General features: G+C 32.6%; 1 protein-coding gene across 2 annotated transcripts; it reads left to right on the top strand.

The window, feature by feature from the left end:
- Positions 1–410: 410 nt before the first annotated feature.
- On the top strand, positions 411–22,995 carry LOC134280452 (zinc finger protein ZFP2-like). Of its 2 annotated transcripts, XM_062762863.1 has the most exons (10): positions 411–461; positions 2,333–2,502; positions 2,902–3,018; positions 3,639–3,709; positions 13,382–13,496; positions 13,995–14,071; positions 16,744–17,008; positions 17,178–17,300; positions 17,488–17,621; positions 21,338–22,995. In XM_062762863.1, the coding sequence occupies exons 2-10, from the start codon at positions 2,346–2,348 to the stop codon at positions 22,712–22,714; spliced, it is 2,436 nt and encodes an 811-aa protein (XP_062618847.1). In that variant the 5' UTR covers positions 411–461; positions 2,333–2,345; the 3' UTR covers positions 22,715–22,995. The 2 variants fall into 2 exon arrangements, with proteins under 2 accessions (XP_062618847.1, XP_062618848.1); XM_062762864.1 differs by lacking the exon at positions 411–461 and having other exon boundaries at positions 2,432–2,498.
- The last annotated feature ends 2,012 nt before the right edge of the window (positions 22,996–25,007 follow it).

The following is a 25,007-nucleotide window of genomic DNA, read 5'->3' as shown; positions in this document are numbered from 1 at the left end:
TATCCTTCCACTTTTTAACACAGCACGTGCAAGTGCTTGAAATCATGCGGTCAGTTGCTTTTAAAGACCCACAGTAAGTAGTATGACGTGTGAAACAGGTTGGACAGAATTCATTTTAAAATAAAAACCACGTCACTCAGGATTGGTAAGGCAAAAAAAAGTGGCAAAAATTTTTATGAATAGATGTGGATTTTTAAAAAATCTTTTATCCTTAACACCCCCTCCCCCAACCGAATATAGTGATAATTAATAGAAATAAATAAATGTAATACTGTAATTTATATATGAATATAATTTTAATATGGTTGAAACTAGATTTCTTAAAAATTTAAATAACAGAAACTCAATTATGATATGAAGGATTTCCGATGTTTTTCAGCGTATGATTGTTTACATCGGGTTCGACATCCAAGTTAATATTATTGTCGTCTGCTTCGAAGAGGGTCACCAAAGAGAAACAGGTTTACCTACAATATTCAAACGCTGTTTGCAAGTTACATTTTGTAGATCTATACTGAAATCAGAAAGGATCATGGTTTAGTTGACTAGTTTATATTATATTATATTTATAGTTTATAATTTCTTATATGATGCACATATGGCAACGTATTCTCTCTCATTTTGACAAATTTGTTTTTCACTTCTAAAGTAACACGACCTTGGGGCAGTTGCACAGGCACATGTTTCATATAAGAGATATCCCCTACTTATATTTATCACAATGTGGTAAATGTAAGAAGGGGATATCCGATATCCCATATACGAAACAAGTGCCTGTGGGCAGTTTGATAGGTACGGAAGCCCATTTAGGACCTATCAAAAATATTTTTGAATTCGTTATAACGATTTTTAGAATTGATTATAACGAATTTAATTAATTATAATAGATTTTTAGAAGTCGTTATTACGAAATTAATTTGTTTTAACAGCCTTTTAGAATTCGTTATAACGAATTTAATTTGTTATTACAGATTTGTTGAATTCGTTATAACCAATTCAAGGAATTCGAATTTAACAAATCTGTAATAACAGATTAAATTCGTTATAACGAATTCAACAAATCTGTTATAACAGATTAAATTCGTTATAACGAATTCAATGAATCTGTTATAACAAATTAAATTCGTTATTACGAATTTAATAAATCTGTTATAACAAATTAAATTCGTTATAACGAATTCTAAAATATCGTTATAACGAATTCAAAAATATTTTTTTGATAGGTCCTAAATGGGTTTCTGTAGATAAGCATATTTAGCTGAGTAACGAGTCATATTTTAATGGAAGCTTTTAAAAATTGGCATTTAATTAAAAAGAAATTTGATATCAAATTATTCAAGTAGGGCCTTATTATATCTTTTTAACTTTTATTCTTTTTCACTGCATAAGGGACGGCCATTCTGTAAAAAAAGAAAAAAGGAGGGGGGGGGGGGTAGGCAGATCATGAGACATAAATGTAACCCATGAGGATAGATCTTATTTTTTTCAGAGTCTACGAGGAAAGATGTATATCTTTTTTTCTCGATATACTGTATAATTAGTATTGACTGTTTATATATGTAAGACGACCTTCACATTTACAAAAGTTATTTCCCTTTGCGGGGTCAACCGGCGTAAGACGCTGTTTTCCCTATATAATCTACAACCTTTATGGGTCAGTATCCTAGAAATGAAATATTTATGAATATGCTCACTGCTCCTGGTGTTTTTCTTGTTGTCCCATACTCTGGCAATACAGGTACAGATAGAAATTGTCTTATAACGTTTGAAATTTAAAAATATTTACAGGTAACTTACAAAGGACAAAGTGCGAAAAATGAGCGTTACGCCGACAACGGGAGATAACTCTTAAGAATGTGAAATTCGTCTGTAAGGGCGACTTTTTCATATAGGCTAGACTCTATGTAGGAAATTTAACGTTCTAATCTAGTCTTCTTTTCTTTATGTACATGCTAGAACATAAATTTCTGCCTCCTAAAGATTTATTTTCACTCAGCTGTGATTTTTTAACAATTTGACACAAGTAACAAATATATGTAGGACTTCATATAGAAAAAACGCACTTTATTCTGCTGAGGCATCTTGGAGTAATTTACTTAAGACAAATTTTTGGGTGTAACATATTGACTACATGATCAGTGAACTTGTTCATAAAGCATTATAATTACCCCCTATAGAATATTGGTACAAAAGAGGATTTGTACATGTATATGATATAGAATCTAAATAATAACCTGATGATTAAAAACACTATGTAATTTAGATTTGTACTTTATTATTATGTTTTATGAATTAACATGTGTTTTGTACATGTTTAATTGTTTATATTAAGTGGAAGACCAAATATGGAATTCCCCAGTGATGACGTCATCAGAGAGCTGGAGAACAGAGAGTACAGTATAGAGGGATATTTCTCCAAGTCAGAACTGGCCAAACTCTCTAAGGTGGAGCTGCAAAGATACAAGAACATGAGGAAGAACTATGAGATAATGCTGGCTGTTGGTATGTTCTAAATAACAATAAGGATTACTTTCATTATCCTTGCACTCAGGTAAGGTAAAAGAACCCTAGTAGGTGTCTTAATTGAACATTTACTCTTTTTTTTTAAAGATTTACCAAAATCACTTATTAATTTTTAAATTTTTGAATTAAAAAAAAAATTGAGAATCATGAACAAATTGAGTTTTTTTAGTGCACATTTGATATTAAGAATATTAAGAATTTAATCTTGTCATGGTTCAAAAAGATGTAAATGTAGAGTAAGCTTAAAAAAGTGTCTTTTTATTCAACAGTTAAACTTAAAATTTTCCCGATTTATTTTTTCAATTAAACATGTTAAAGGATTTAGAAAAAACTTAGTTATAATTTACTTCAGATTTATTTAGAAGGATATTTTTTAAGGATTACCAGCAGTGATGCCTGAGTTTATGAAGGGACCCAGGTCCAGAGGAAAAAGAAAACTCAAGAAAGTGGAATCAGACAGCGATGAAGAATGGACTCCTTACAAGTCTACGAGGGGTATACATGTACTTATGGTTCCTAAAATATTAAGATAAACTCATCATTTTTATCTATTCACTAACTGACACTTAGTTTCTTCATGCTCATGAGCTGACAGTCTTCTTATTCCACCCTTGCTTGCTGAGAGACACTCCTTTTATTTGCCAAAGATTTGCTCTCAATGCTCTCTACAGTAAAACTTGTTTAGTACGAACTTGGAAATTGACAATTCACACGTACAAATATAAAAACTAAGTTATCTTGGATCCTTAACTATGCTCATTTAACAAATTCCATATACATGTATACATATATTATTACAGATATAGCAAAGTAATTTCATAATGTTTTCCCAGGACTTCCTTATAACCGAGTTTTACTGCATGTACATGTACATTGATCACTTTGCACATTAGTAGCTAAGTGTCTGCTGGTAGTTTTTCATTGAACTCCTAATACAATATGAACAGAAATTTTAATATAGCTAATATTTCTCTGATATACACAGAAAAGTCATGAACTTATATTGTGCAACACTAATGCTATTCTAGAAAAAAGTTTTAGAGTAAATGTCGTTCTTTTTACTCATAATATGTTATTGGTAAGCATTAAACGTCAGGATCCTTTATTTTCTTTAGAAAAGAAACAAACAATTAGGTTTTCTTTCCCTGAAAAGGTGCAAAAGGAAAATAAACCAAGAAAAATAAAGGTAAAAATGAAATATTAATGTAAATTTTACATTTTACTTAAAGAAAGCTGTGTTGTGAATGTACTTATAACAGACTCTGAGGTTAATTTATAAGTTGTAGTAAAAGAAACCTGTTCTTACTGATAAATTGACATCTCTCCATCTCAAAGTCAAAATATTGAAATATGTGTTTTATTATGAGTGTGATTCCAGCATATATGTCAGCTTTTGGTGAAGGTTTTTTAAATGCAAGTCAAAAACAAAATGTTAATTTTGGCCAAACTCCAGGGTCTAGGTCAAAGGGTCAAATTTAATGTACTCAGTGGAAGGCATGTCAACTGTAAGAAATACTAATGTGAAATATTAAACTATTCAAAAATGTTTTTTAGCCAAGCATACAGGTTCAAATTTTTCAAATCTATAGGTCACATTCCTAGGTCAAGTTTTAGTATCAATTTGTTGGTATCCAAAGAAAGGTCTTGTCACAAGATATACTGAGTATATACTCCATGAAATAATTTGAAAGCCCTAGTGTTTGTTCAAAGGAATGTCCAAGATAAAAGTTTAAAAAAAAAGAGGTAAAGCGCTTAGGTCAAGATCAAAAATATTTTTTATCAATAGAAAGATAAGTTTTAATATATACACTTAAAACAAATGTGTAGTATGGATGCTGTAGCTTCAGTTGTTTAAAAGTTATTGCCACTTTTAAAGTTTAGTAATTTTTCAAAAACCTCCAACTCCAAGGTCAAAAACAAGAGGTCAAATATGTTGGTACCCATAGAAGGGTCTTGTCAAAAGGGATATACATAAAAAATATATAATAGCCATACACATGAACATGTATATAGTGACAACAAATCAAAAGTTATGGACAAGGATAAAGTTTATTTTTGAAAAAAATATGTACAGATAGAAAGACAGATGGACAGACATGGCAAAAACTATATGCCCCAAATATTTCATTACAGGGGCATAATACATGTATATTAATTTTATAACAAGACATAAAATATTGAGGTGAAAATGTTTTGTTTTCAATTTTTAAGATTTTAAATTAAAAGAGTACATGCATATGGAATGTATTGCTAATACTACCAAAGAGGTTTGGTAAGTTTCTGTACAATACTTGATCAAAAAGGTTATGTACAATAAAAAACAGTCTTCAATCTCTTAATCAAATAATCAAATTATGAACAGATGATTGAAAATACAGACAGTATAATACACTTCATATGGTCCAGAGGTGAGTCTAGGAGAAGACATCCCTTTAGTTGAAACAGACACTTATATTTAATTTTCAGTCCATTTTAATGAATGGTTTCAATAAAAAACAAGAGGCCCATGGGCCACATAGCTCACCTGAGCACTGTGGCTAGTAAAAGTATAAATTGGTTTATTATTGAAAAGGTAAAATCCAAAAGTAGTCCCATGAACAACCATGGATTTTCTATCTTTGAGAAGATGATTTTTAAAGAATTTTCCTATATATTTCTATGTAAAACTTTGGTCAGCCATTTTGGCCCCGCCCTACCCCCGGGGGTCATGATTTGAACAAACTTGAATCTACACTACCTGAGGATGATTCCCCATAAGTTTCATCATTCCTGGCACAGTGGTTCTTGAGAAGAAGATTTTTAAAACATGCCACCAAATTTTCATTAATTGCCAATTATCTCCCCTTGAATGAGGGCTTGGCCCTTCATTTGAACAAACTTGAATCCCCTTCACCCAAGGATGCTTTGTGGCAAGTTTGGTTGAAATTGGCCCAGCGGTTCTTGAGAAGAAGTCGAAAATGTTAAAAGTTTACAGATAGACAGACAGACGGACGCCGGACAAAATGTGATCAGAAAAGCTCACTTGAGCCTTCGGCTCAGGTGAGCTAAAAATACATGTACCTTTAAATGTGTAAAGTTCAAATTATGTTTTCTAATCACCCGTTGTCCGTCGTTCGTCTGTGAACTTTTCACATTTTTAATAAATGTTAAAAACCGAACTTAAAATAATAACCAAACTACTAACAAAGCATAACTGGGTAAAGGGGGTTTGAATTGTTAAAATGAAGGGCAAAGTCCCCTTATAAGTTACAAGGAGAGATTTTTAAGAAAAGACAAAAAAGGGTGGGGTCATTCAAAAACCTAATTTCAAGAACCACAAGGCCAACAAAGCTGACCCAGTACTTATGTGGAAGCATTCTAGGGTTATCGTAGTGTAGATTCTAAATTGTTAAAGTCATGGACCTCTTAGGGATTGAGAACCACTGGTCCAGAAAACCTGGAACTTATGTGGAGCATTCTGGGGTAGGTAGTGTACATTTTAAGTTGTTAAAATCATGTCCTCCCCCGGGGAAGGGTAGGGCCACAAAAGTTTTACATTGTTTTTATGATGTTGAACATCCCTCTCAAGATTTTTTTTACTCATATGGAGAAGCAACCACTTGCCAGTGGAGGCAGTGAATTTTGTCCTTTACTCGGCACTAATGGCCATTAAGCAATGAAGGGTCTTTTTCCTGCCAGCACCTACTGCGAAGATATCATGGTTTACACAGTCTCATCAGAAGTATCCGACCTGCCTCTTCATATCTTACGGTGGGATTCTAACCTGCAACGTAAAGATCAGCTCCTTATTTCGCGACTTCTAAAGCCGACGCTCTAACCACTGGACTATGTGGGCGATATATCAATTAAAAAATATATATTCTTCTCAATAACCACTTGACCGGAAAAGCTGAATATTGTGGAACCAAATTAGCCGATCGTGTTCGCGTGCACAAACAACAGATTAAGGATCCGACCATACGAAACACGCAATGTAGTGAACACTTTGATTCTTGTGGCAAAGGACATTTTTATATATTTCCTTTTTACAAAATAAAAGAGGAAAATGAACAATTACGGAAAGCCAAAGAACGATATTTTATAAATCTGTTTAAACCAAAATTGAACTGCTAAAAGGAATTTATATCAAATTATTTTATTATGTACATTTTATATAAAATGTCTCCATTATTGTACATTTATAATAGGCGCTTAACTTTGATCAGATGAACTGTAAAACTTTATCTGTGCGCCTCATTGAACTGTGAACTGTGATTATTATTACGTCACAATCATTATGTATAACGTTGCCTACATAACGTCACGAGAATGACGTCATAATGTAACTTGTTTACAATTTCAAATCTACTGATGAGCCCGCATGGGGCGAAAGCGCTTTAGATAAAAGTTTGAGTTTATCATTTGAATTTGGATTTTATTTTATCCCTATACCAAGGAAAAATAATTTTTTGAATATATATATATATATATATATATATATATATATATATATATATATATATATATATATATATATATATATATATATATATATATATTGGAAAATCTGCTCTAGAACTACTGGGCCAGAAAATGTGAAACTTATGTCGGAGTACCCCTTGGGTAGCGTAGATTGATTATAAATCATTAAAATCATAACCCCATGTTGGGGCCACAATCTGGTTTCTAAGCGATACATTGAGATACTGTATACATGAAAGTTTTAGCGAAATGAAAATTTAGCCATTTCTCCATATTAAAAAAAATGTGAATTTTTTTGTAAGACGTAAATTTAGCTATGTTAAAATGCTCACATAAGAAGTTATTACAAATAAAACTCAATTATATTTTATCAATATTCAATTTGAGCGATCTCATAACTCATAAAATGTCAATATTAAATCCTAGTTAAAATTTTCATTTATGCGGTATAATTTGGAAAAAGGTTTGAAAATCGTCTAAGTAACTGAAAATACTTAAGTAATTGAGACTAAAACGTGGAAGCATCCTAAGGGTAGTTTAAATTTCATATTGTTAAACTCATGCCCAAAAGGCACAATAGGTAAATAAGTATTTCAAGGGGAAAGACTGGTGAAGAACAGCAGGGTCAAAGTTACTCAGCGTTGTGGCCAATTGTCCTCCTGTTTAGAATCCAGAATGCTTAGAAAATACCTGCTTCCTGAAGGAAAAAGTATTGCACCTGGTCACTTTAAGCCAGTTGTTCCTGAGAGGGAAACAAATCTTTTAAAAGATGACCATACTCTACCAAACGAATGTTCCAAGGGTTTTTACAACTTTCTTATTAATCATGCACTACACTTTTTTTTTTACATCTCTTGATTTTTAATTTATACATTGCCAGATTAAACATTAGGGTCACTTTTGATATTTGATATTGACTTTAAAACACATAGCAAGTTAAATAGGTATCTTTTATTGGGGGGGGGGGGGTAGTTTACAATATTTTAAGGAAACATTTTACAGTAAAATAGATAAGCACTCAATGGTCACCCCAAGTTTTGAAAAATGAGTGAAAACGACATCGTGCAAAAAATTTTAACAAAAATTTTAAAAAATCAGAAATTTTAGTTATCCATGTTTGTCGGAAATTCAAAAAGGTAATGAAACTTGAACCCATTGCTTAATTACTCTCAGAACAAGTTTACAATAAGGTGTACTTGATAAAAAAGCAAAGGTCTGAAAAAAAGCGAAGAATTACAAGAGGACAAAGACAGTTCTTTATGCCATTTTCTTAAATATTAGTCTTGTTGTTTAAATATCGGGAAGGCAGTTCAATTTCTGGAAGAGTCTAGAAAGCAAAGTTTTGCCCAAAAATTGAAAGGTGTATGAGAGGATGGAACCAGAATCACGAATCCAATACATTAAATTTCTTCATGAAGAGTTAAGTAGTTTTGAAGAATAATTAACAGAATATTGTTTAGTCACACCAACAATATTCGCCATATCTTTTACCCTTTGACTTGTTTCATTTTCCAAACTTAAAAAAAAGAACACCTTTCAGAAAGAAGAAACAAGTCAAGTATATCATAGGATCTGCCAAAATCTAGTATACAAAAGGCCTTCATACTAAAAATTGAGTTCTAAAGACAATTAGAAATTGAATAAAAATGTTACATGTACAGACATGTGTTTTAATTCAAAGATTATATTTAAAATAAATCAGTAAGACTGGAACATTGAAAAGCGTCATTTGCTTCTTTTTGAGCACGGGGGCATTTTATGCCCACGTAAACGAAGTTTCAGGGGTATATAGTTTTTGTCTTGTCCGTCTGTCTTTCTGTTTGTCCGCAAAAACTTTAACCTTGTCCATAACTTGATTTAGTGGAGCTGTGACTTTTATATTTCACATGTGTATTCCTTGTGACAAGACCTTTCTTTGGGTACCACCAAATTTAATCTTTTGGCCGTGACCTTGGAATTTGACCCACTTTTAAACAAAAAATTCAAATTTTTACTTTGGCCATAACTTTTGAACAGAAGATACCAGGACATTTACTTCACAGATATATTCTTTGTGGCAAGACCTTTTACCTTTGACCTTGGAGATTTACGTACTAATAAAAAACTTTAACACTTGCAATAACTTTTAAACGGTAAGGGCTAGAGTTTTCATACTGCACATATGTAATCCTTGTAAGAAGACGCTTCATTGGATACCAAGAGCTTTGACCTTGGAGTTTGACCATCTTAAAAAAAATTAACCTTGACCATATCTATTAAATGGTAAGAGCTAGTGTTTTCATATTTTACATATTTAATAATTGTGACAAGACCTTTCATTTGATATTGAGACCTTTGACCTTTTGAACTTGACCTTAGAGTTTGACCTACGTTTAAAAAAATCTTAACATTGGCCATAACATTTTTGGACGGTTAAGACTAGAGCTTCCATACTTCACATATGTATTCTTTGTAGCAAGAGCATTTATTGAAGCTTGATAACCTTGACCTTTTGACCTTGACCTTGGAGATTTCCGGACTTATGAAAAAAACATAAACCTTGGCAATAACTTTTAAAGAGTTAGGGCTAGGGCTTTCATACTTCACATATGTAAGTCTTATGACAAGACCTTTCATTCAATACCAATAACCTTGACCTTCTGACCTTGATCTTTGAGTTTAACGTACTACAAAAATCTGTTAAACCTTGGCCATAACTTTTAAATGATTAGGGCTAGGGCTTCCAAACTTCAAACATGTGATTTTTGTGGAAAGACCTTTCATTGGATACCAATAAACTTGACCTCCTGACCTTCATCTTGAAGATTTATGTACTTATGAAAAAAGTTTAGCCTGATCATAACTTTGGAACAGATGATGATAGGGCTTTCTTGTTTTACAATTGTATTTCCAGTAAGGAGACCCTACTTTGGGTACCAATATATTAACTTTGCATCTAAGAAAAGTTTAATCTTCACTATGTTGCCATACGCAGCACAGTTAAGGTGCGCAATGGAAATATCGACTAAATTTTGTATTTAAAAATGTATTTGTAATCGGAATGGCGATTATTTTTAGTACATTATTTCTATCAGATAATTGTAATTATGATTAATAACTACATATCGAGGACGAATATATTTTATATTTAGACTAGTCACGTGATGCTGCAGTCAGGCGATTTTAGCACATTGACTTGCATTATTGATGTTACATATAAATTTTACTAGTGCAAGGGCATAACCAAGTTTAATTTCCAAGTTTATTATATAATTATTTTCAACACACATTGTAGTTTCTAAAAAGTTCTGCGATCCTGTCTAATTTTTGCAATTTCATTGTTACAAAAACAAATAAGCTGATATCGGATCTACTTGGTAACAAGTAAAAAAAAAAAAAAAAAAAAAAAAATAACAAACTTTAAAATACACAATGCATTTTCTGTCGCAGACTCCCCTATACATGAAGCTTAATCTATACGGGGAATATTGCAACAAATTTCTTCCAGTTTACTTCACTACATTTCTCTTAACAGTGGAAAAACTTATAAACATACCCGTATATACTTTTTAAAAGAGTCTTACATTATACAGTGTACGTGTATGTATGCGGCAAATATTTGCATTTTCATACACCGATATGAAAATTAAAGGGTGGGGAGGGGGGCAATTTATCTGTCCGAATTTACCCAAGCAGAGAGCTACAGTCCTTCAGCTTTTGTAACCCTACATCAGCATTGTAATAATTTCGTCAAGAGTTTACAAAAAATAATTTTTAAACTTTAACTTGAATCTCATCGTCTGATTTCATTTCCTGTAGGATACTTTAAACATTATATAGTGACATCCTCCCTTTATAAGTTCATAATTTAACTAGAAAAAAACTAGATATACCACAGTTTGATCAAAAAGATTTTAGAGTGATGATACTATTTCACTCAAAGTACACATGTATTGTAGCCTCATGTTACATAATGACAATACCAAAACAAAAATGGGTTTTCCATTGTACTATAAATACATATTTACATGTACGAATAATAAAAAAAAATGGATGCAGAAAGTCATATCGGCGAATCAGAATCATTGATTTTCAGTAAGAATGAATGATCAATGATCATTTTATAATATTTCCTAACTATAAGACGACTGATTATTGATACTTATGAAATTGGTATTTTATGAGGAAAAATGATGAGGGCTTGTCAATCTACAAGGTCATGAAATATTTGTAACGTACGACAGATTCACCCTTTTTTCACTGTCAAATTATGATTTAAGGTTTTACAAGAGGTTTTAAACCCTTTAGCCCCAGGGTTTCAGTTTCCAATTCTGTAGCTTTAAAATGACTTTGAGTTGCAAAAAGGAGATCTCCGAAGGAAAGTATATATAGCTTGCACCCCCAGTCATCCTCAATAGAACCTCATTTTTCATAATATTAATTTTGTGTGATCTTTTAAAGAAAAAAAAAATAGAGCAAGATGTTAGGTGAGAACAGGTACATTGTTTCTGAAAGGATGAATCTAGGATGTCTTTGTACTTTCGTCATCCAGAATTTGTGGTTTTTAATTTTTTTATCTCATATTCCCATTAATAAATATTTTTTTTAATAGTAATAAAATGAAAAATACAAATCCACCTTGTTATGTTAAGTTTAAAAAGTTGTCCTTATAATTTTGAAGCAATATGAGCAGAAACAAATCGATAAAAATAACCTATTGCAGATTTATTCAAAGCAGGTGCGTGTGGTGGATTTGATCCGCTCCCACTCAAAACAAAAATGGCGTCGTACAGCAGACGCTTCGTACTCATCGTAATTTCGTGAAATACCTCAAGTGGAAATAGTATCGTGGATAATTTCTTTTAGTATCATTGCATGCAGGAAAATATTCATTTGATTTTTCATCAAAACATGACTGATCCTATCAGGAAAGTGGAAATCCAGTCGAAATTTCTATGGCATGTCCTGCCAGCAGTGTCGCACTACTGAGCTATTTTGACTTGAAATATCACCGGTGAGTTTATTAATTCTAAACAACTTTTTTCTTATCTGAGACGATTGATGGTTTGAAAAACTTGTGTAAATTATTTTTCTTGCGTAAAAATTACAAATAACAACCGTTTGACAAGGAGAAGCTTGTTTATAACATAACATACCCGTCACATTGTTAATCCGGGAAAAAGCAGGTTGATCATTATCAATCGAGTTTTATAAAATTTACACGATTTTTTTCTTGATTTTTTAAATATTTAAACATGAGCGACTAAGAGTACCACGAAGATTTTTTATACAAAGCAAGTACTTATGTATTGCTCTCAAATAACAAAATATCTTTGTGGTACTCTTAGTCGCTCATAGTTTTTAGAGTGTAAGAATGCTGAAAATACTGCATATTCTTACTATTTTTCGTTATCATGCAGAAACAAAGTCCTCTAAAATTCATTTTATGGACAAATGAAAAGAAATCTAATATGTTTAATAAAAAGTAGGTGTTTCCATCTTTCAAAAGACTGGGGTGTCTTTTTATATACAAGTAATCTATTTTCTGAGAAATTTGGGGGCCATGCGACATTACTTGTCCTATCTTATTCTTTGTATGACCGAATGCTATATTTTTTGATGGTCAGCGGCATGAAATATTGATATAATTAGATTGTTTTTAAGATTTCATCAGGATCGCAGCACTTTTCAGATACCTAAATAGTTCTAGAGTTGAAATGTAAAAGCTTATTATGATCCATAGAGAGTATGCCCTTGCACTAGATCGATTTATTAAGACCCCACATTACCCTCCGGTGTACTTGCATACAAATATACGGCAGTGTCAATTAAATACGTAATGTACAGAAAATATATTAATAAAATAGTGAAAACGACATTAAATTCAAGTTATTGCTCATAGAATATCTGTAAATAATATTTTATTTAATTAGAGAATAAATATTTTGTTGAGAAAATATTACTTGATCTGCCTCTCACTGCATACAAACTACGTCACGTTGTAAGAAATGACGTCATATTGACAAGTGTATTGCGATCAGTGACATGTATATAACTTGTTATGTGGGATTTAACTAAAGTCAAAACAACACGCTGTAGTAAGTTTTAATGTAGTTGGATCATTTCTTACTGGTTAAATTAGCAAACCAACTCATTTTGTGGTATTTTAAAGAAATGCTGTATGACGTATATTGTGTATGATGTCATAGTCAAGTTTTCCCGTACAAATTAGGCTCCGCCTCCTTTTTGTAACCTTAACTGTGCTGCGTACGGGGGCATCAGTGTTTCACAAACACATCTTCATTCCTTCATAATCATACTTTAGTGGTATAAGTGATATCCACTGGATAAAAGGTTAATACACTGACATGCTTCAAAGATTTGTATATTATTTCCTTTCCTTGCCAATCTTATTTAGACTGAGAAAAATACGAAAAACATGAAGAAAACAGAGTCACATACATATCCACTTAGAGTACAAGAAAGACTTAATTACATGGACGTTGAAGTGCCAGATGATGACGATTTTATATGCAAGTATCAGATTGTTTAAAATGTTTAATTTTCAAATTGAGGGTTTATATTTTTTATTGCCATGTGTTTTCCGCATTACATGTGTAAAACGTACTCTAGAAATGTTTCGTTCTGATGTAAATGCAGATATTATCATATCTCAAAAAAATTATTGCACATCTTAAACTAGGAGGAAAGAGCTAATAGGTACTTTTACATGTAATGGTATCTCTATTCATCTTTCATGCCACATTGTCAAAGTAGCTTTTCTTAAACTTGTATCTCAGATTTTACTTTAGTGTTGCTAAGTTTACAATACATTTTCTTTGAACAAACGAAGGATGTAAATGGTCGTCATTGGCAAGGAAAAATTCACTCGCTTAGTGAATCCTTTCTGCGTTATCGAGATGCCTACCTGGCGGATGGACTCTCAATAGCTATTGTGTTACTCAATCAAAATATCTTATAAAAGTAAACAAAAAAAAATACTTCAAATATTTAAAAATAATACATTGCAGACTGTGAGGAATGTAACCAGGAACATGAAGGTGACTGTCCAATACATGGTCCACTGTTAGTGGTCACTGATACAGAGGTAAGATATAGAAACATGAAGGTGACTGTCCAATACATATTCCACTGTTAGTGGTCACTGATACAGAGGTAAGATGTAGGAACATGAAGGGGACTGTCCAATACATTGTCAACTGTTAGTTATCACTGATACAGAGGTAATTAAGATAAAGAAACATGAAGAAGACTGTCCAATACATGGTCTACTGTTAGTTGTCACAGATACAGAGGTAAGTAAAAGAAACATTTAGGGATTATACCGTCCAATATATGGTCCACATTTAGAATTACTGGTCACTGTTACAGAGGTAAGATATTAAAACATGAAAGGGGCTGTCCAATACACAGTCCACCGTTAGCTGTAAATAATATACAGAGGTATTTTATATAAGAACATGAAGGTGACTGTCCAATACACGATCTACTGTTAGTTGTTAAAGATGCACAGGTGTTTTATAGATGAACATGAAGGTGGCTGTCCAATACATGGTCCACTTTTAGTTGTAAATGATACAAAATGAAAGGTTATGTGTATCATAAGACTTGCTAAGATAATTGTCAACAGGGAAATCAATAATTCCCCAAAAATATTCTGCATTTCCAGCATGTGCTGCAGTGCAGAGTCACAGAAAAATTGTAATTAAGTGTCTTATTTAAGCAATCTCAAGGTATTCCTGAGAGATCCAAGAAAACCCTCCCACCTGGCCTAAAAGTAAGGGAGTCGGATATAACCAATGCTGGACTAGGAGTATTTGCTGAAATGTTTTTCCCCAAAAGGACAAGATTTGGTCCGTATGAGGGAGAAATTACCGAGAACCAGGATGAAGCCCATGAAACGGGATATGCTTGGCAGGCATGTAAAAGACACTAATACGTCATATGTTAAAAAATTTCTTTAGCTTGGATAAACTAATTTAAAATTTAACTCATCTGAACTGAAGGCTCAAGTTAGCCTTTCTGATTTAAGAGTGTTGGGTGTCTGTATGTTTTTTGTTTACTTGTCTGTAAACTTTTTTTACATTTTGACTTCTTAATCAGAATCTCCTGACCAAATTCAATCTAACCTCCCACATTGAATTCCAAGGTAAAGGGTTTTAATTTTTCAAATGAATAAGCCGACGAATTCCGAATACCCAAGTGGTTCCCATTCAATTCATCCCTAAACTGAAAGAATATAACTTACCACACATTATCCATTGGCATGCCTAAGAAAAGTTAAATTAATTGCTTAATTTTGTATTTCCAAAGGATAAAGAGACTCTAGGGGTACTGTGAACACTGAGCTCACTTTAATGATACCTCACGCCTCCTATATGAATATTATGACAAAATCCCCGTTCGTTTTGCTCTGGGAGACCCGTAATGAGTGTCAAATCAAAAAGTAAAATAAGAGGTCACATGTAGAATGACACAATGTAATAAAGTATCTTTAAAAATATCATTAAATCTTATTCAGGAATGAAGGAATTGCAGATAAGAGATGGATATACCTTTCAAAGGTGTACTTTTGTACTATTTAACAATGATTCTGTGAATGCCTAATTAAATTCTGTGAAGCCTTATTAAATTTCATTCATTGGTTGAAGAGAAGCTGTGGATAAGAAATGGGTACCCCTGACGGACGTACATACAGACGGATGGATGGACAAAAATCCATCACTATATACCCCTTATCCCTGCTTTTCTAGTGGGGGTATAATAAGTCACGTTTGCAATAAAAACAACGAAGAATGAATTTATAATTATAGTGTTTAAAATGGATATTCGGAACTAGTTAAATGACAACACGAAAATATTCCGATATCCTCCAGTGTTCTCAATATATATTTTAGACAAGTTTTTATTATTTGTTAGAGTATCTGTCAAAATTACTTTTGATATATGGAATGTTGTTTTATTACGAAAGTAGTGTCTCTTCTGCAGACTAACGCGTCACAGTGATTCAAATTTGTCGCATTGTAGCAGTATGTCGACTCTTTTTAAGTACAATAACGAAATCGAACTGACAGCAAAAAAATTAAAACTTTGCATTTCGAACACTCATAAATAATGCCTTTTTACCCATCCTTTTTTTTTTTTACACCTTTGAATTTATAAATTATCAACTCTTAAATGAATAATTATTCGGAAATGGCCAACGATTGTACATATTGAAATGAAATATCTAGGTCAACGTATATTTTTAGTACGATGAAACTATTTAAGAAAGAGTTATGCTCCTTGGACTCAGAAAAATTCTTTTAAAAAACTGCAGTTTTTATTCATTTACTTCGCAGAGGTTGCATGAAATAAAATGAAAATTCGATTCAAAGATTTATCATATGAATATCTAAGTCAAATATTTTTATTGGTACGATTACATAATTTTGGACTAAGTTATGCTCCTTGGACTTAGGAAAATTCCAATAATTTGCAGTTTCCGTTGATTTTCTCTGCAGAAGTTGCACCTTTTGAAATTGAATTTAATTTAAAGAATTATCGATTATCTTGGTCAACTTCTGTTTCTGATACAATCAAGCGATTTTGGACAGATTTATTCCACTTCGACTAAGAAAAATTCCAATAATTTAAAGAAGGGAGGACATGTTTTAAAACATCTCTTGGTTAATATAATTTGATTTTAAAATGCTTTTTTAAAATCTTTTATTATTTTATTAACGTAAAATTATTGATTGCATTTTGTTATTCCCATAGATATATAGAAAGGGGCATCCAAGTCATTTTGTGAATGCTTTTAAAGAACCGTTCAGTAACTGGATGAGATATGTCAACTGCGCTAGATCAGAATCGGAACAAAACCTGGTGGCCTTTCAGTACAAGGGACAGATCTATTACAGATCTTTTAAAGACATCCCTGCAGGGACAGAACTCTTGGTATGGTATGGTCATGAATATGGTAGAGAACTAGGAATATATAGAGAAGAAATGGATGTTCCTCCAAAATTTGTAAATGGAGAGGGTATGCTTGTCAAAGTTTGTTATGGACATATTCTTAATTTATTTAACAATAAAAAGAACAAAATGTTGTTGATAAGAATAATTTGATAACTTACTCATCTCAATTTTTTTTAAAAGTGCAGTTTACTACAAAATTGTTATTTTTAAGTTTATGTTACTTTTTATAAAAGTCTTCAGCTGTCCTTGGTGTGATATGGGATTCATGATCAGTTACAAGGAATATCTGGCAAAAAACTGTAAATACAAGCATGGACATAGTTTTTTAAGGTGCATTAAGCCATATACAGGTGATGGTAAGTCTTGTTTTCTTTCAGAATAAAGTAGCATAACCTTTACTATTTTGTGAATACACTTTGAAAAATATTATTCTATATTTCTTAATATGCTCAATAAACTCTCCTTTATAAATCTTGCAAGTTGTAAAAGAGTGCATATTTGTATTTAATAATAATAATTTATGTTTTTTTGATCTTAATGCAGATATTTTCCGTTGTCCATATTGCAACGTTTGCTTTAGTACACCAGACTTTCTAAAGAGACATAAATTATATTGCAAGAAGAAAGAAAAAGAAAATTGTGACAGTGCGAATTCAGACAGATCATATTCCAAAGAGGTTAGATTCTTATGAAATATTTTAGGGATGGTACATAAGTATACAATTTTAAAAAAAAAAATAGAAAAACTATATGCAGTGTACCATTTACCATTTAGCAAATTTGCGAGTTCATACATTCGCAAAAATATTTTTCTTAAAAATAAATAACCAATAAAAAATGTAAACAAAGCAGTGGTAATTCCAAAAATTTTGAAACGTAAAAATAAATCAACAGAGTTTTGACCCAATTTGCAATATAAAATCGACGTAAAATTTTCCAGATTTACGATATTGCATATACTTGCCCCCACAAAAGTCAAATTTTGAAAACTTACTGAAATGTGCTGAATTCAATAAATTGTATGAGAAATATAAAATAAACGGAAAATATAATTGTGTCAAAGCAGTGTATTCACAATATTTGTTTTTATGACGTCACACACAAGTCCGATTTTATATCCTTTCAAAGAAAGAGGACATAATGGACAAAATATCAACAATTTCTAGCTTTAAAATTTATAAAGCGCAAGTTTGTTCAGGAACAATATTGACAAAATTTCATTGATGTTATCATTCTACAAATCATATCAAAATATTGATCCTGAACACGCATGCTCTTGGTGACTTTTACTCATAATATCGACGAAATATGTACATTTTTCTGTAAAATAAAAAAAAAAATGAAATTCACGTCATGATTGTGACGTCATTACGAACATATGACGTCATCACTTATGAAAATATTCAGTGCTTTGAAGTCAGCATATACTCCCCTGTTCAAGGGCTTGCTCCATCAAAGTTTGTTTTGGGGCAAAATATTGGTTAATACCGAATGAAGTTCTTATCATGAATTGTTAATTTCTCTCCTTAAACTCTTCAAATCTATTTGGCCAATTTAATCTCCCGAAGATAAGCTTGGTCGGATAAATGTGATTCAAGTCCGTTCAAAAAGGGACATTGCACTCTTTCAATTTGTAGTAATTAATTTTAAGAATTATTGAAAATTTGGTGGCATCTTCAAAAACCCTCGTCTCCAAATACCAACTCTGTTCCAGGCCAAATTAGTTGAAACGTATATGAAACCTTCATTACAAAGTACAATTATTCAAGACAATAGGAGATCAAAATTTATCCTAGGATTAAATTTATTAAAATCATAAATTTTCTCACGAATAGAAAAGCCCTGACAAATTATATTGATATGGAATTATCACCGGACCAGTAAATGTAAATTATTTTTTGTTAAAATGATTTTTCATTCAGTGTACAAACAGGTCCACAATCAGAGATCAAAGTTTTACAAGCTGTACAATTAAATAATGATATAATTTTTAAAAACCTTCAAAATCTCAAGACAATACTAACATGATAACCCGTATTGATAAAATCATCTGGTAGTGTAGATTTTAATTTGTTTAAGTAAATTATGGCATTTGGCGACAGATGTAGCCACACAGATGTTTTTCATAGGTATAATAAGGATAAAAATCTCTAGAACAGCAAAACGATGACGAGCCAGCTTGATGCTGAGGCATCCAAAGGTAGTGTAATTTAGTTTATTCAAATTATCAATCTGATAAAAATCAGATCCTTTGATCTGCTCACATGAAATCGCTACACAAGGATCTGAAAAAATCCCATTCATGGTCATTCCTGGTGATCCTGTAAGAAAAGTATTCATTAACATTTTGTCTTTTTCTAGCACTTTTCAGAATAGAAAAAAAATTCATGCAATAATGTTCCATGTAAGCTAAAGCTTTGTTCAGCCTAATCTTTGCATAATACATTTGTTTTTTTTTTTAATTTTAATTTGTTTAATTATCTTAATTTTATCTAGTCAGCCCCAGGGTCAGAAATTATGGTGTTTATGCGGAGGGGGATCTTTTGATTATATTTAATTAAAATGCATTTATTCTTTGAAAATCTCCTCTGTTCCTGGGTATTTAATAAATTACATGTAAAGTTTCTACAAACAGTTTTAATCGATGAGAAAGTGCCATTCTTCCAGAATTATGAATTTCAATGTCCCTGGATCAGTGTAGAAGGGGGCTCTAAGTATATGCTGAAAAATAATCTTTGAAATCGGCTGCTTGATATAAATCATATATTTATGAGGAGCAAGGGTGCCTTTTCAAACACTGTTACCGTCGTGGCCTGTAGATTAAAGGTGAACCAAATCAAATTGTTGGAAAGAAGTTGTATGATGCATATATAGGTGACCTATAATGTTATAGGTTTAAATACTGAAATCAAAGAACGAGTGCACTTATGGGCCCCGGTAAAATGTGAAAAAATAAATAATCAAAATCAGAAAAAAAAAAATCATTTCAAATTATTAATTGATATTTAAACCATACGATTCAATAATTTTTACCGCTGAAATCCACGAATATACAAAGAACAAAACTATACAATGTGGTAGGGGTCAGCCGACATTGGCGATTTTCTATAGTAAATCGAGAACGGTCATTCATTTCAAAGCCTTTGTTAACTATGAGCCTAACGTTGTGCAAACTTGTGCGAATGACAAAAGACGCATATTTCATTTATAAAACTTGTGTGAAAGTATGAAATTTGCACACGATTAGGCTCGTTCTTAAAATATTAAAAATGTACAAAAAGTACAACGTTTTTCCTACAGTAAGTGAGATCTATTTACCTGTATGACCCTTGTTGAACCCACGTGTGGAATAAATTATTTAGAATACTGATAGTCACGTGAGTTCTACCCAGGATACACATTCCTCAAAGGTGCTCACTGTAAAACATAGGCAGGTTTTGTTTCAGTAAGTCAAAGCCCTGTCGCTTAGAGATGTTTATATAATAATTATATGTATTTTTTTTAAGAACACGGGAGGGTAAGGAGATTTTTAACCTTCATGCAAGACAATGAAACAGGTATTGAAAGCCACCTATACCACTCTTTTTCAATTTCAAATTCATTTTTCAACTGCAAGAGTACCAATTTCGTAGTTTAAATATTTAGATACAGGCAACTACAAAATTTCATTCCATATTTTTAAAAACAGGTTTGGCACAAGAAATATCATTTCGCAAACGCGCCCGACTATGATCCACCATCAGATTGTTCCAGTATTGATTTAAATATCTATTCCTTGATTTACATGAACGGAACTAAAAGAAGGTTCGGTACGACTTTTCCGGATTTATAGGGTATCCATAGGCCTTTTAAAATATTTAATTGTTTCAAATCCATGCTGATTTAAGTGGCGCTTAACATTTTTTTTAATTAGAAATATCCAATAGTATCTTACTATTACCAGTAGAGAACCAGTTGGTAATATATTTTGAAGTAAAATTGCACATCAAAAGGGCCCAATAAGTATTGCTTAAGTGCACTTGTCCTTTAATGAAATATGATTTTCTGGAAAATTGATCTATCGAAACGAGCTTTTCTTTTTTGTCTTTTTTTTTTTATCATGAAGTGATCCTTTGTATACTTTACTTTGTATAATATTTGATCTTTGAAAAACCGTTTTTTTTTTAATTATTTGCTTCATTAGAATATATATCAAATATCAGAGTTCCAGTTGCAATTTGAGAACCATCTTTCTGGTACTCTTTCTAATTTTTTATTAATCCTTATGTATATAAATTATGAAAAATCAATATCATAGTACTGTAGTGTCAAGTATGAAATTAATTATAGTTTCATAGGAATAACATTAATTATGTATTACGGCAATAAAAATATTTCTTTATCTTCCATACAGGTTGATAACCAAGTGAAAGGGACCGTTTTAAATATCTTCTGTAGATCAAATGTATTACAGAGCAGTATAGTTCACAGAAAAAATGCCGTCATATCTGATACCATCATCAAAGTGAATTCTCAGAATAAAACATGTAACTGTGATACATGTATGACTCAGACTGTGTTAAATAAAAGGGAACATTTACACAGGCACAATATAACACAAACAGTAAATGAATCACATCAATCTGATGTCTGTAGAAAGGGTTCCTTAGAGAAATACAAGGAGGTACATACCAGTGATAAGCCTTATAAGTGTGATGTTTGTGGGAAGGCATTCAGCCACTCACAGAATTTGAAGAGTCACACGAGGACACATACAGGTGATAAACCTTATAAATGTGATGTGTGTGGGAAGGCATTCAGCCTCTCACAAAATTTGAAGAGTCACATGAGGACACATACAGGTGAAAAACCTTATAAATGTGATGTGTGTGGGAAAGCATTCAGCCAGTCACGTCACTTACAGACTCACATGAGGACACATTCAGGTGATAAACCTTATAGATGTGATGTTTGTGGGAAGGCGTTCAACGATCCATGTAACTTTCAGAAACACATAAGGATACATACAGGTGAAAAGCCTTATAAATGTGATGTATGTGAAAAGGCATTCACTCAGTCAAGCACCTTACATACACACATGAGAACACATACAGGTGTTAAACCTTATAGATGTGATGTTTGTGGGAAGGCGTTCATCGCCCCAGGTAACTTGCAGAGACACGTGAAGACGCATACAGATAAACCTTGGAAATGTGATATGTGTGGGAAGGCATTCAGTCACTCACAAAATTTGAAGAGACACATGAGGACACATACAGGTGATAAACCTTGTAAATGTGAAGTGTGTGGAATGGCATTCACTCTGTCAAGTTCCTTACATGCACATATGAGAACACATACAGGTGATAAACCTTATAAGTGTGATGTTTGTGGGAAGGCATTCAGCCACTCACAGTATTTGAAGAGTCACATGAGGACACATACAGGTGAAAAACCTTATAAATGTGATGTGTGTGGGAAAGCATTCACTCAGTCACATCACTTACGTAGTCACATGAGGACACATACAGGTGATAAACCTTATAGATGTGATGTTTGTGGGAAAGCGTTCAACGATCCATGTAACTTTCAGAAACACATAAGGACACATACAGGTGAAAAGCCTTATAAATGTGATGTATGTGAAAAGGCATTCACTCAGTCAAGCACCTTACATGCACACATGAGAACACATACAGGTGTTAAACCTTATAGATGTGATGTTTGTGGGAAAGCATTCAGCCACTCACAAAAATTGAAGAGACACGTGAAGACACATACAGGTGATTAACCTAGTAAATGTGAAGTGTGTGGAATGGCATTCACTCTGTCAAGTTCCTTACATGCACATATGAGAACACATACAGGTGATAAATCTTATAAATGTGATATGTGTCGGAAGGCTTTCAACCATTCGCAGAACTTACAGACACACATGAAGACACAAACTGGTGATAAACTTTATTAATGTGATGTTTGTCGGAAGGCATTTAGCGACGCGGGTAGCTATATAAATATTCAGAGATATGATGTGTGTGGGAGACATTCAGCCAGTCAAGTGATGTATGATAATTTCTAATGAATTCTAAAATCAAGATATATAATATATTTAGATATATTTTTGAATTATTTCTAATATTTTTAATTTTTTCAATTGTTTTATGTCACCTGTCAGTGAGTAAACTCAGGTGACCTATTGCTATCTGTTTTTGTCCGTTGATCATCGTTCGTCCTGCGTTAACATTTTAAACATTTTCAACTTTTTATCTGAAACCACTGAACCAAATTCAAACAATTTTGGCATAAAGCATCTATGGGTGAAGGGAAACAAAAATTGTGAATTTCGTGGTCCCTGCCCCCCCCCCCCCCACCTTGGAGCCGGGGGTTGGGGCAAAAACCACTAAATTTAGTGCAATATTTAAAACCAAACTGTTGGTATGATTGTAATCAGCATTGAGTCCTCTACCAAAATTGTAATATTTATGCCCCCCTGGGTCATGGGTTCTGGTGTTAGGGGGGAGGGGGCTCAATTGATTATATAATGAAAATGCATTTTTTCTTTGAAAATCTTCTTCTCTGCTCCTGGGTATTAAACAAACTAATTAAGTTCATTGTTATGATGAGCAAGAGTGCCTGAACCAAAATTGTGAATTTTATGGCCCCAGGGTCAGGGGTTCTGGTGTAAGGGTGGGGCTCCATTGATTATATAGTAAAACTACATGAATTCTTTGAAAATCTTCTTCTCTGCTCCTGGGTATAAAATAAAGTAACTAAGTGCATAGTTATGATGTGCAAGAGTGCCTTTATCAAAATTGTGAATTTTATGGCCCCGGGATGAGGGATTTTGGTGTTAAGAGGGGGCTCTATTGATTATATAGTGAAAAGACATGAATTCTTTGAACATCTTCTTTTCTGCTTCTGGGTATTAGATAGACTAACTAAGTGCATAATTATGATGAGCAAGAGTACCTCTACCAAAATTGTGAATTTTATGGCCCCAGGGTCAAGGGTTCTGGTGTTAGGGCGGGGCTCTATTGATTATGTATAGTGTAAATACATGAATTCTTTAAAAATCTTCTTCTCTGCTCCTGGGTATTAAATAAACCAACTAAGTGCATAGTTATAATAAACAAGAGTGCCTCTACCAAAATTGTGAATTTTATGGCCCCAGGGTCAGGAGTTCTGGTGTTTAGGCGGGGCTCTATTGATTATATAGTGAAAATACATTAAATCTTTGAAAAATTTCTTTTTTGCTCCTGGGTATAAGCAGATGAACTACCTATACAGTTATGATGAGCAAGAATGCCTCTTAAAAAATTATAAATTTTATGGGCCCAGGGTCAGGGATTCTGGTCCATTGATTATATAGTGCAAATACATGAAATCTTTCATATAAATTTTCTTCTTTGCTCCTTGGTATTAAGCAGATGAACTTCCTATATAGTTATGATAATCTTCCAGAATTGTGAAATTCAAGGCCCGAGGGTCAGGGGTTCCATAGAGGGGGAGGTATATGTATAAACTGATAATATAATATATAATGAATTGTTTGAAACCTGCTCCTTGGTATTAATCAAATATTTTTGAAAAGCAAGAATGCATGTACAATGTGTGGATCTAGGCCTAAGGGTCAGGGGTTCATGTGTGTAGGGACACTACTGATTATTACTGAATATTACTGATTAGTTGAAATGCATTTTTTGTTCCCCTACCCTGCCTATTTGTATTAAGTAACCAAACTATGCAACTGTTCAGTGTATAGTTATGATGACCAATGGACCGCCAGCTCTTTCAAAATTGTGAATGCTATAGCATCTGGCTTAAAATATGAATCAAATTCAATGAGTGGAAAGTTGTTGCATAATGCTCAGGTGACCTATAAGGCCCATGGGCCTGTTGTTTTGTATGAGATAAGTACATTTATTTATTTGGAAAGGTTTTTAAAAAAAACGTAATTAACAATAAATAATAAGTCCGTCCAAGCAGGTAAAGAATATCTTTAATCGATGCCTGGTAATTTATCCTGCGCGAGCACAATGTCCTATAGTTAGCACAGAACGTGTTACTATCATTCCAATAACAGC

The sequence above is a fragment of the Saccostrea cucullata genome, unplaced genomic scaffold (assembly GCF_032062105.1).
Source record: "Saccostrea cucullata isolate Sc308-1 unplaced genomic scaffold, CSIRO_AGI_Scuc_v1 ctg5700, whole genome shotgun sequence".
In the NCBI taxonomy this organism is placed as follows: domain Eukaryota; kingdom Metazoa; phylum Mollusca; class Bivalvia; order Ostreida; family Ostreidae; genus Saccostrea; species Saccostrea cuccullata.
Note: the sequence above shows the minus strand (reverse complement) of the source record. Positions and strands in the feature narration are given on the sequence as shown.